Raw genomic sequence first — 12,713 nt, 5'->3', positions numbered from 1 at the left:
TTAGGAAAATGTGATGATTCTGTCTAGGACATTCTGAGTTTGTCATGTCAGAAATCCCACCTCAGGGCCTTTGCATTTGCTTTTCCCTGTGTCTATAATGTTTGTCCTCTGAATAAAGGCATGGTTTGCACCTCACTTCCTTCAGGTGTCTGCTCAAATGTCACTAATAGTGAGACCTTCCCTGGACACTTGATATATAAAATAGCAATCCCCATTCCCACCCCCTTCACTCCCCAGTCTCCTAATTGACCTTTTTCTTATCCATAGCATTTACCACCTCCTGGCATATTATGTCTTATTATATATTTATTTATTTTTAGTGTCACTTTTTCATTGTCTGTTTCCCATCATGGTAATGGAAGCTCCATGAGGGCTGACAATGAACAAAATACATATGTAAAATATACACTATGTCAGATCATGATAAATGGGATGGAGAAAAATAGAGCAGGGAAGGGGTACAGGGAGTACTGGGGGGCACTATTTCAAATGGGAATGTAGGGGTAGGCCTCACTGAAAAGGTGACATTCGGGCAAAGACCTGGAGGAATGGAGGGAGCAAACCATAAGGATATCTGGAAGAAGAGAATTCCAGGCAGAGGGACCAGCAAGTACACAGGCCCTAAGGTGGTGACATGCTGGGATGGTAGAGGAACAGCAAGGCAGCCAGTGCCGCCAGAATAGAGTGAGGGGAAAGTGGTAGGAGAGGAGGTCAGGAAGGACATGGGGGCTGAGAGTGTATGGCTTTGTGAGTCATTTAAAAGACTTTAAACTTTGCAGGATTTTGAGCTGTTGAGTTACATGACCTTAGTGAAATAGGTAGGGAGCTATACCAGCAAGGGAAGAAGCAGGGAAGCCAGGAAGGAGACTCCAGTCCAGCTAAGAGGTGATGGTGGCTCAGGTGAGAATAGAGGCAGTGGAGGTGGTGAGAAGTGGTTGGACTCTGGATGTATTCAGAAGACAGAACTGGCTGGACTTGGTGATGGCACCTCAGATGAAGGGTGAGAGAAAGAGAGCAGCAAGGAACACGAGGTCATAAAACTCTGAGAGGGAGGGATTGCCAAGGTGAGACCAGAGCCTGGAGAACTGGCTCTCCCAGAAGTCAAGGAAGGTACTGGGGTTTTTTGATAGATGGTGTTGCCAAGAGTGTAGGTGTCAGATGTTGCGCAGAGGTCCTGCAATATGGAGGTAGAAGAGAGGCCGTTGGATCTGGATCTAACAAGTCACTGGTGATGGGGACAAGGCCAGTTCAGAGCAGGGTTGGAGGGATACACCGGACTGCAGTGGGGTGTCAAGAGAATGGTCTGTGAGGAAAGGGAGAATGTATTACAGCCTTCTTGTTCCAGAAGTTTGACTGCAAAGAGGTGGTGACTAAAGGGGGCTCTGGGGTTCAGGTTTGTTTTTACAAGATGGGAGGATGTGAGTTTGTTTATGTGCTGAGGGGAAAAAATCAATCAAGTAGAAGTTACAGGAAATAGGACCACTGATGGGTGAGGGGCCATGGATGGGGCTAAGGGATGGAATCCAGAGGCCCTACAGATGACTTAGCCTTGGCTGGGAGGAGGGACCAAGACAAGAGGGAAAGATGGGTGGATTCAGTAGACTTTGTTGTTAGGGAAGGTTGAAGATGTCATGCCTAATGACCTCTAACTGCTCAGGGGGTGGGAGGCAAAGTCCCTAGCTGACAGTGAAAGGAAAAGCAGTAGTGCAGGGATGTTCAAAGAAGCTTGTTAATATTGGACAGGTTTGAAATAGCTACTGCAGAGAATGGAGTAGTTGATAAAAAAGGCCCAGCTATGCTGTCACCTAGGAATGGACAGCAACCCCATTCTGTAGTTTTGTGACATCTTGCTTCCCAGCTGTGTGACCTTGAGCAAGTTACTTAACCCTACTGTGCCTCAATTTCCTCATCTATAAAATGGGCATGAGAAAAACAAAGTCATTGAATTAAATGAGTAATCTATGTAAAGTGATTACTGGGGATACTGCTTGGCACATATAAGTGCTTGATGAAAACTCTTTAGAATTCTTTTTATTATTATTATTATTTATTTTATTTAATTTTTTTTTTTTTTTGAGACAGAGTCTCACTCTGTTGCCCAGGCTAGAGTGCCGTGGCGTCAGCCTAGCTCACAGCAACCTCAAACTCCTGGGCTCAAGCGATCCTCCTGCCTCAGCCTCCCGAGTAGCTGGGACCACGGGCATGCACCACCATGCCCGGCTAATTTTTTCTATATGTTTTTAGTTTTCCAGCTAATTTCTTTCTATTTTTAGTAGAGACGAGGTCTCTCTTCTGCTCAGGCTGGTCTCGAACTCCTGGCCTCAAGTGATCCTCCCCTCGCAGCCTCCCAAAGTGCTAGGATTACAGGCGTGAGCCACCGCGCCCAGCCTATTTAATATTTTTTATTTCAGCATATTACGGGAAATCAGGGAACATGTTCTTCATACACTCTGCAAGTCATTCCTATGACTGTGTGTGTCCCATTCTAAGAACTGAAATCATCAAGTCCAGAAAAGCAGGGTATTCATGGCCCTCTTCAGTCTAGTCCCCAGCCTAGCTTCCGTTCAAATACAGTAGACTCAAACCAAACTGCCCTGTGTATTCCCGCTCCTATGCCTTTGCTCACCAAGTTCCCTACACTAATACCTTTTGCTTCCTCTCTACCGATTAAAATTCTTTCCACCATTCAAAGCAAAGATCAAATACCACCTCCTCCATCAGGCCTTCTGTCAAGTTAACAGCTGAAGGGGATCTCTCTGGTTTCTGGAGTCCCGTGGGCCATTTCGCACTTTGGATCTAGTCCTTGAGGGCCATACTTTTAAGTTAAGCAAAAGACTTTTCCCATTACAGGAGAGAGTACAGACTGATTAGTGACATGTGCAAAGCAGAGCTATGACCCAGGCTCATGGCAATGTCAGGAAGGAAGAAAGGGAGGTATATTAGTCTGTTTGCACTGCTGTAACAAAATACTTTAGACTAGGTAATTTATAAACAACAGAAATTTATTTCTCAGCTGGGTTCAGTGGCATGTTCCTGTAGTCTCAGCGACTCAGGAGGTTGAGGTGGGGGGATTGCTTGACGTCAAGAATTTTAGTCCAGCCTGGGCAACATAGCAAGACTTTGCCTCTAAAAGACATTTTTTTAAAAGAAAGAAATTTATTTAACACAGTTTTGGAGGCTGGGAAATTCAAGACCAAGGTGCAGCAGATTTGGTGTCTGGTGAGAGCCCATTCTTAGTTCGTTAACAGGACTTTCTTGCTGTGTCCTCACATGGTAGAAGGGGTGAGGGGCCTCTTTGGGGCCTCTTTTATAAGTTCACTAATCCCAGTCGTGAGGGTGTAGCCCTCATGACTTTACTTCTGAAAGGTCCCATCTCTTAATACTATTACATTTGGGATTGGGTTCCAACATATGGATTTGGGGGAATACCAGCATTCAGACCATAACAGGAGGGAAGGAGGGAGGAAAGGGAAGAAAAAGGGAAGGGGAGGGGGAGGGAGTGGGGAGGGAAGGAGGGAGGGAAGGGGCCTAGCTTACCTGAAGTAGTTAAGACTTGGCCTTCCTGAAAGTGGCTGTGGTGGGGGTCGGGGGATGGCGAGGAGACTAGGCTCTCACCTTGGGTCAGTGCCAACAAAGGACTAAAGGCCAAGGGGGAGATTTCACTCCAGGAACAGTAACAGCACCTCTGCTTCCTCCTCATGTTTCCTAGGGAAGATCGCCTTAGAAGAGTCATCATCAGAATTTGAGATGATCCATTCCAACCTGTGGCCCAGTGTCTAGATGGAATTGGTGAGTCCTGAGGGGTGGGGAAGGGATTAAGGTACCAGGCCCTGCCGTTGTCTCTGCCCACTAGCAGCACGAGCAACTGGAGAAAGAACAGCTGGGAGTAATCTAGAGAGCTGGGCCACCAATATCTTGGGCACTAAACTTTCTTGGGTTCTCAATTTCCTCACCAGGAAATGGGACTAAGAGTTTCAGTCCTTTGTCTTTGCATAGAATTTGGTATGCTCCTATAAACTCCTCCAACACAACTCCTTTGAAATCCCCAGAGTGTCCATGTGCTTTCTTGGGTCAACCAGAGAGTCTGTGTCTCAGATACCATGGGGGAGGCCACCCCGGTTGGGCCCCATTTGACAGGTATACTTTCCTGGGGGCCTATAACTGATGAGGCTGCAGAGGTTGACTCCTAATCCCCAAGGGTCCTGACTAAGGGGATGGCAGGCAGGGACAGGGGTGAGATCCTGGACAAACCACCCCTCAGGAGCCCAGATTGAAAGAAAGGTAGAAGAGAGCCTGCCTATCCTGAAGCCCTCTGTGCATACAGCCTAGTCCTTCAGTTCTTATTCCCCTTGAAGAATAACAGTTGTACCACTCTCCAAAGTACCTAGGAACGAAAGTCTGGAAGGTGAGTGGGGCAGGAGCACAGAGATAGATGTCCAGTCTTCTCACCCTCCTTCCTAAAGTCTTTCTCAGGCACTAGTGTTTGGGGAGAGTCGGGGGTGGGGTGAAAGATGGAAGAAGCAAGTCAGTTTAAGACCCATGATCTGCCTCCCTTTCCCCATGATAGGGGAGCATAATGTAGGGGGCTATCAAGGCAGCTCCCAGGAAGAGCTCTAAACATCTAAAGTGCTTCCTGGGTACAGATTATCTGGGCTCTCCTCTTCCACCCCTTCACCTTGTGTTTCTTTCACTGCTCATTCACATCCCCACCCACAGTTGTGCAGGGAAAATACAAGAAGATCCTGTGAAACGTTGAAGATTTAGCAAAATGAAGGTACCTGGATTTAAGTGGATATCTGTGCTGCTCCAGAGCCTGTTTGCCTCCTAACCCTGCTCTTCACCACATCATAGTGGCTCTCCCAAGTCAACTACCTTCTGGCTGGGTTCAACCAATAGGAGGTACTGGTGGGAGGTCAGGAAAAAATGGAAAGGCCCAGGTAGCCTCAGCCTTCTCTGCCTTGGGGGTGGCTCTGCTGTGTTTCCTCTGTGGTTCCTGCTGTCAACAGGAACACAATGTTGGTACTTCCAATTCTGTATGATTTTAGCTCCTAGCTCAGGTCACACCACCTACTCCTAATGTCTCTCCATTCTTCCCCTCCCCCTGCTCTGTCCTGTATTGCAAGGCGGCAGTCCCTGTAAGTGGTTTCCCAGGCTCTCATATTAGTTGACTTCCAGTTTCCCTAATGAGAGAGACCCAAGAGGCAGATCGAAGGGCAGGAATGAGGGAAAGAAGAGGATATTTCTTCCTTTCCTCTGGTTTGGGCAGCATGTCTCATCTGTGGTTCTAGCTCTTATGGACAGGCCTGTAATTCAACTTTCCATCAGGTAACCCCTATTGCTGAACTCTGGAAATACCTCCTCCCTTACTCCTCCAGCCTAGGGGTGATGCTGGCTTCCTGCTGTCACTGATTTCTGGGTTACCAGCTTGTCTTGCTAGGATTCTCAGCCTATCAACTATGTAACCAATTTCTTTTCTGCATTAAATTCCTTACCATAAATATTTGGTAGTTCATTTTCCTGGGTAGACCATGACTATAAATTGGACTAGTAGGGAGGCAGCCTATGATTCAAGGTGAGTGAATGGGGTGCTTCTTGGTCATAGTCACTCAAGGGAATGGGGCACAGGGGGTCAGGCCCTGAAAAGGCACCTTGTAGTAGCCAGAGATGTGAAGGGAGGCACAGCGCTGGGCAAGCTGATGCTTCCTTTCCACTCACTTGGATTCTTCAGGACCTTGTTCCAGGTAGCACAGCTCCAAGCTCTCTAGAGGATCTTGGTGAGGAAGTACAGCCATTCGGTTAGTGTTTTCTTTTGCTCTTTCAGTGGCCAATACTCCTATGCCTGTCAGATGCCATACCATTTGCCATCCTGCCTCATAGCCAGTCAGACCCCTTTCCCTAAAAGCCCCCCTAACACACACACCAGACACAGCAGCCACTAGGACTTATTTTGTTGAGGATTTTATTGCGGAGGATAATACAGGAAAGCAGCTCTAGCTGAGTGGGTGGAGCTGTAGTGCCCTCCAGCTACTGGGGTCACCAGGTGGTTTTTGGAGGCATCGTGGGTTCCTGGGCAGATTGCAGGATTACAGTTGGTGTTTGACGTAGCTAATCAACACAGGAGGAATATCCAGCTGGTCAATGGCTTGTGGCTGGCCAGCCTGGCGCAGGGCTCTGCGGATGACTAAACGGGCCTGTGATAGCAGTGACCGTGGAGTGGCTACAGCAAGGAGAAACAGGCAATGAGGAGCAATTCTTATCATAATTCTCCCACCCAAGCCTACATACACCCTGCCCTGGCCACTACAGCTCTAATGCCTTCTCCCTTATAAGAAATGTCCCTCACTCTGCCCCCAGTGCATGGTACCAATGGGGACACACTGAGGCCTAGGGAAGGCATGCTCAATGTCACAAAATGGTCATTGGCAGAGCCAGGACCAGAATTTGGTCTAGTGTTACCCACCACCTCATCTTGGTGACCTTTTCCCTGACATGGAATCTGTAACTTCTGTACTGGGGCCTCAGAAGGGGGAGGAAGATGGAGTTTTCTCCAGTTTATTTCAGAGGATTGGCTTGGACACTAGTCTGGGGCCCTGGGACGTCCAAGCCAGAAGGCCTGTGGGCCTGGCTTGCTCACCACTCACCTCGAGCTTGTAGCAGCAATGCAATGCCTTTATCATCTCGCGAGGTCAGGTCCAGGGAGAGAGATGGAAGGTAGATGTTAGCACCAAAATCAATCAGCAGCTGGATGTACTCTGGCTCACAATTATGGTGGAGGCAGATTTCAAGGAGGCTACGGGGCCGTGGGACACGTGCCAATAGGCCCCGATCGGTGCAGTTGTAGTCAGGGTCTGCTCCATGGAGTAAAAGCAGGTGGAAACAGTCGAGATGTTTGTAGACTGCAGCTAAATAGAGGGGGCCGGAACATAAAGCTATGTTCGATGCCCAGAATGGTAGTTTAGCCTTGACGTTGGCCTCGGCACCGTGGCCTAGGAGCTCCTGCAGGATAGCAACAGCACCATCACGGGCAGCTGTAAGCACGGGAGAACAGTTGTTGTAGATGCTACCACCAGGACAGGCACCAGCTTCCAAAAGCACACGCACACAGTCCAGATGGCCATGACTGACAGCGGTGAAAAGTGGTGTCTGTGCCTTGACATCCAAACTGTCGACGTCAGCACCATGTGCCAGGAGGACTCGCAAACAGCTCAAGTGACCATAAGAAGCAGCCAAGCGCAAAGGTGTTCCAGGAACGCCCCAGCCACTCCTGCTGTTGATAAAACGTTTATAACGCTCCTGGCGCAAAAGCTGGTCCAAGGTATAGGAGTCATTGTCATATACTGCTTGATTGAGAGCCTCCTTCTCCCCCATGTCAGTGTCCTCATCCTCCTTGTCGGGCTGCAGGAGGGAGAAGATCTTGCTGATGTCCATGAGGTTCATCTTGGCTAATGAGAACAGGACTATTCTCATTATGAGCAGGAGGATACGCCAGATCTGTGGGTGACAGAAAAGGGGGAGAGACTAAGGGTTCCCATGAAAAACCTGGATGCCAGCCTCTCCACCAACCCCTTGCTCCCCTTCACCATCAGGCTACTTACCCATGGGTGTCCCATGTCTCACTTGCACACCCACTGTCTTATTTCAGGCCCTGGAGATGCCACCACAACACGTGAGGCCATTACATATACTGTTCTATCTGCCCCTCAAACTCCTACTCCTGGGAAGCTTTCCCCAATCTCCTGCTTCTCCTGCTTAGGGATTCCAAAGAATCACAACTAGACTTCAGCTATGAACTTTCACATCACATTTCCACTTATCTGTCCTGCATTAGTGTGTAAACTCAGCCCGAGGACCCTGTATTCATCTTGTATTCCTCCACTCCTAGTAGGGCGTACATCATGGCTGAGGGTTTGGTAGAGGCATCTTCCTCAGCTCAGAATGTATGGATTAATGAGGTGGCTCTGGCCTGGCAGTTGCTAGGCCAACAGAACAGTGCTTTGTGGTGTCAAGCTTCCATCCCTAAGCATTCTGACGTCAATCTTTTGGGGCAGGTCCTCAACTTCACCTCTTGGCCTTTTAGATGAAGTTCAACCTCTTCACAGCCCCTCATATCTGATCGAATTTCCCTCACCTGAGCCTTTTGTAACCTCCCCTCAGACACAGGCCCCACGCTTCAGGAACAGAGGCTCTCAGGAAATGGGTACTAAATTACATTTACTAATGAAATGAAGAGGTGGCATTACAAAGAACACATTCCAAGTAAAATGAAGACAAATAGATGGCAGGAAACAGTCGAGGCTTCCATGGCAAGTTCTCTTTGGTGACAACTGGTTTCTCCCCCAGGACCACTTCAATCCAGGAGTCCTTTTGATTGCCAACACCTCCTCAGAAACCCACTGCTTCTCCATCCCTCTGGCTTAAGCCTCTTCCCTTCCTCTCTGCCCAACCCAGCCTGGAGTTTTGCCTCAACCTTCAACTCTTCTCTCCCCATAATCATCTTAGGCCCTACGAAACCACCATGGGCCAATGACTGACTCAACCTAACCCCTGAACTTACCAGTTCTGTTCCTAGTGCTCCAAAGTCAAGGTCACCCACCTTAGTTTGTAATGTCATCAGGGTGAGCTGGTAGGTGTTTCAGAGCTTCAGTCCCCCTACTCCCCCATACCCTGCAGCCAAGGTCTCAGGGCCTCATACCTCCTTTTATTTACTGTCCACCTCCACCCCTCTTTGTTAGCCTGGGACCGCAGGTACTCACCTCACAGAAGGAAAATTGTGAAGTGCGTGGGTGGAGTCACCCTCAACTTTAGGCCCCTCCCCACCCACCAGCATCAATTTCATATATGGTCCATATGTTTATGCATTCTTGGGGTAAAATGTGATGGACAGGATTTTGGAAATTACACAGACCTAGGTTTGCAACTTGGCACCCCTGGTTTCTAGCTGAGTAAACTTGGGCAAGTCTCTTCCCTTCTTTGGGATTCAGTTTCCTCATCTATAAGACAGCAAGTATGCCTCATGAGGCTGTTAGGAGGAAGAGAGCTATCATATATTAGATATTCAAAGGCGAGCTTCCTTTCTCTGTATCTTCATCCTCCTCAAACTGGATCCTCCCCCTTGGCCATCTTAGAAAACAAAACAAAAAAAACTTTTGTGATCCTTTGTTTCAGCCTAGCTACCTTTCTCTCCATCTCTCCCTTTTCACCAAACTTACCGAAACAATTGTCTACTGTCTGTTTCCCCAGCTTCCATTCCCTTCTCCACTCTGTTCAGTATGGCTCCACCTACCCTCAATCATAGACCAAGAAAGTTCTTCAAAAGGTCATCCTTGTGGCTAAATCCAGTGGATGTTTCTCGGGTCCTTACTTCCCTGACTTTTCTTGGACATCTGTCCCAACTGACCACTCCTTCTTCTAAACTACCCCTTCTGCTTCCTGGCCAGCACACTCTCCTGAATTTTCTCCCCTGAAATATTTATGTTCCCGTTGTTCTCTCCTGCATCCTCTTTTCTCCAGTCCCAGAGCTCTAGCTCTCACCATTATGCTGATGGTTTCAAGTGTATCGCTCTAAGCCCTCAGCTGTCTCTTCAGCCTCAAGCCATGTATCCACTGAGTTTCTTCAGGCACTTCAAAGACAGCAATATTATACCACCACCACCCCACAACATCACCACCACCATATCCGTATCTCATGTCCTCACCATCTACCTGGTCAACCAAACCAAAAAACCTAAGACTCCCACTGTCATCCAATCCCATCAAGTCCTGTGGATTTTGACTCCTAGAGAACTCTCCAGGTCATTCATCCCCCTCAGGGGCCATCCTCATTGCCAGTGCTTTATCTAGACCTCCACTGTCTTTTGCCTCAACAGTTTTAGTACTCTGCTAAGTAGTTTCCCTTTTTAATATGTTCTGCACATTATGGCTAAAGTGATAATTTAAAAATACAAATCTAATCTGTACCAATCCCCTGTGTTGAATACCTTAATGGCTCCCCTTTCTTTCAGGCTACAGCCCAAATGCCTTAGCCTAGCTCACAGGTCCTTCATGAGACAATCTTGCTCAATCTCTCCATCCTCACTTCCTACTACTCTACTTACACACCATAATAAAGGACGAGAAACTATGGCTCTCCGTACACACCATGCTTCTTTCTGCCACATGCTGTTCCTTCTGCTGAGTTAATTCCTCCAGAGTCTGTGCTCTTATAGCACTATAGCAGTCATCACACTGTACTGTAACTCCTATGTGGGTTTGTTTTGCTCCCACTGCAGATGGAGAGGCCTTATGGGGTAGTAGTAAAACCTGGGTCTGGAGTTCTTCAATCCCAGCTCTACCACTTAGTAGCTGTGTGACCTAGAGCAGGTCACTTAATTTGTCTGTGCCCATTTTGTCATCTGTAAAGAGAAGACAATAATAGTACCTGCCTCTGAGGGGAGTTGTTAGGATTAAATGAGTTAGTACAAAGTAAGTACTTAGAATAGTACCTGAACACAGTTCTCTGTAACTATTTTTAGTATGGTGATGATTATTACTTAGGTCTTCGATTTCTATGGCTATTGCTCCCTACTCAATGTACTAGAACCTCAGAGCTGGAATAGACTTTGCAGATAATTTAATTTAATTTCTTCAATTTAGAGATGGGGAAAGCAAGGATCAGAGGGAGCAGTGACTTTCTTAAGGTAGTATGGCTGTTATTGTCAGTTGTCTTATTAACAAGAACCCATATCACACCTACAATCTTGTGCTTTTCAAAGGTATTTCATGTAGTGGGATAGGTAATATTATCCTCATTTTGTGGATGGGGAAACTGAGGCCAGAAAGGCTAAGGGATTTTCCAGGTCCCTTACATCAAGGCACTAGCAGAGTCCAAAATAGAATCCAGGTTTCCCTACTCCTCATCCTGTTCCTTCTGTTGCAACATGAAATACGAATACACAGCCCTCCCCCTTGCCTCAGGCAGAGTCACTTTGCAGTTTCCAGGATCCTTGGCTTTTGAGTGTCATTCTGAATTCCAGGGATTCCAGTAATGGAAAGTTCCTTTACAAATCATTTCTTCAGATGGCCAGTAGGGATTCCCTTCTTACTATTTTATTTTGGGGGCTGGGGTCTGAGGAGATGAAGAGGGAAAGGAGTGGCTTAGGGAAATGCTGGAGCTCTCACCAAGGTCATACCCAGAGCTCACAGCAGGGCTCATATAATGAGCCTCCAAAGGGAGATCAAGCCATTGATTGCTTCCAGCTGGCTTTGGCACTTGAGTGAATTGTTGCCTCCATTAGATAAGGAGAAGAAAATCAAGCTAGTCTATTGTCTAACCTCACCTTGCTGTGATTTATTAATCAAAGAGTTATTATGTTCCCACTATGGGCAAGGAGCCCATTCCTGATCTCAGAATTGCAGGAGTTTTAACCCTTTTTTTTTTTTAATGACATTGGCCTCTGTGACAAACTGGTGAAGTATGTGAACCCCTTTCAGAATGGTTTTTAGTACATAAAATAAAATATATGGAATTAAACGAAATCAATTATATGGAAATACTACTAACAAAATATTTTTAAATGACATAATATAGTAATACATGTTCTTTATTAACACATTAAATAGCAAGATCTGGTAATAATTTCTAAGTGGTGATGAGCATAAATGACATTTCAAGATCTCTGCAACAACTGTAATATGATATGAAACGTCTGTGATTTCTTCTGGTGACCAAGTTACAGGAACTGGCAATACTACTGCCATTTGCTGCCTGCATTAATTCTTGAGGGAAATGGCAAATTTCAGTTCAAAGTTGGGAAAAATAGGTAATAGCCCGTCCAAGTCTCTGGACCTTTTGAATTCTAAGGCCCTCTTGGGGTCCGTGAATCCAGGTTAAGAACTCCTACAGGAAAGCGGCTGGTTCCGTGTGCCCTAGAACACTCTTTCAGGCATTAATAGACTATTTTTAACCCTCACCTTTGTCCTCCCACCCTTTGAGGGCTCACTGCACCCACATACACAGACGCCAACAGCACACAAACCTCCACCCTCCCTGTAGTGCATGACGGCAATTGCCCTCAAGAAGTAGCTCCGGTTAGACCGAGGTCCTAGGCAGACACACCCTCTTGGGACAGACAAGGCAGGAAGCTGGCATGCTATCCCTCCTCCCTCTGCCTTCTGGTGGTGGGTTTCCCTACCGACCTCCCAAGCGCCCCCCAGGTCCCAGACCCAGAGGGAACAGCCTAGAAGGGTGGTGATCAGAGGTTCGGGAGCCCGCAGGGCTCACTCGTTCTGGACAGCGTCAGGTCCTGGGCTGCAGGTACTCACGGGGCTTCAGCCTCAGGCCACACTGCCCAGGGTCGCTGCCCCCGCCTTTCTGTGAGATGCTCGGGCCCTGGCGGCCCCTCCTTGGGGAGCCCCTACTGCCCCAGCTGGAGCCTTCAGGCTCTCAGTTCCCACTGTTAACGCCGCTGCTGAAAGGCTAGGCGTCAGTCTCTAGGCTGACTTGGTCCAGGGGGCTAATTTTAGGCTACACTCCATCCCCCGCTGCCTGGGCCGGGCCGTGTTATCTTACCAGTGCCATTCTGGGAGCGATCCTAGCCAGAGGAGGGGGGCCGCCCTCGGGGAAGTCCTGGAAGGACTGACTGACAGGTGCCTGGAGAGGCTCCTGCTCCCAGCATGTCCTCGTATACCCCTCTCCACTGCTCAAATGGGCGCCAAGGTGAGGCCCCTGAACAGTG

The 12,713-nt window shown here is 47.8% G+C and overlaps 1 protein-coding gene across 1 annotated transcript; it reads right to left on the bottom strand.

Moving 5' to 3' along the window:
- Positions 1 to 5,940: 5,940 nt before the first annotated feature.
- On the bottom strand, positions 5,941 to 12,466 carry ASB12 (ankyrin repeat and SOCS box containing 12). Its single transcript, XM_012643230.1, has 3 exons — positions 12,301 to 12,466; positions 6,642 to 7,491; positions 5,941 to 6,217 (listed from the first exon to the last, which is right to left on the bottom strand). The coding sequence occupies exons 2-3, from the start codon at positions 7,465 to 7,467 to the stop codon at positions 6,084 to 6,086; spliced, it is 960 nt and encodes a 319-aa protein (XP_012498684.1). The 5' UTR covers positions 7,468 to 7,491; positions 12,301 to 12,466; the 3' UTR covers positions 5,941 to 6,083.
- Positions 12,467 to 12,713: the final 247 nt, after the last annotated feature.

The sequence above is a fragment of the Propithecus coquereli genome, unplaced genomic scaffold, assembly GCF_000956105.1.
Source record: "Propithecus coquereli isolate 6110/MARCELLA unplaced genomic scaffold, Pcoq_1.0 Scaffold101, whole genome shotgun sequence".
NCBI lineage: Eukaryota > Metazoa > Chordata > Mammalia > Primates > Indriidae > Propithecus > Propithecus coquereli.
This window is presented reverse-complemented; position numbering and strand designations above follow the sequence as displayed.

Coding starts and splice junctions, on each gene's coding strand:
- ASB12 (XM_012643230.1), bottom strand. CDS start 7,467: ATGAGAATAGTCCTGTTCTCATTAGCCAAGATGAACCTCATGGACATC. Junction 6,218..6,641: donor ATTGCTGCTACAAGCTCGAG/GTGAGTGGTGAG, acceptor TCCTTGCTGTAG/CCACTCCACGGTCACTGCTA.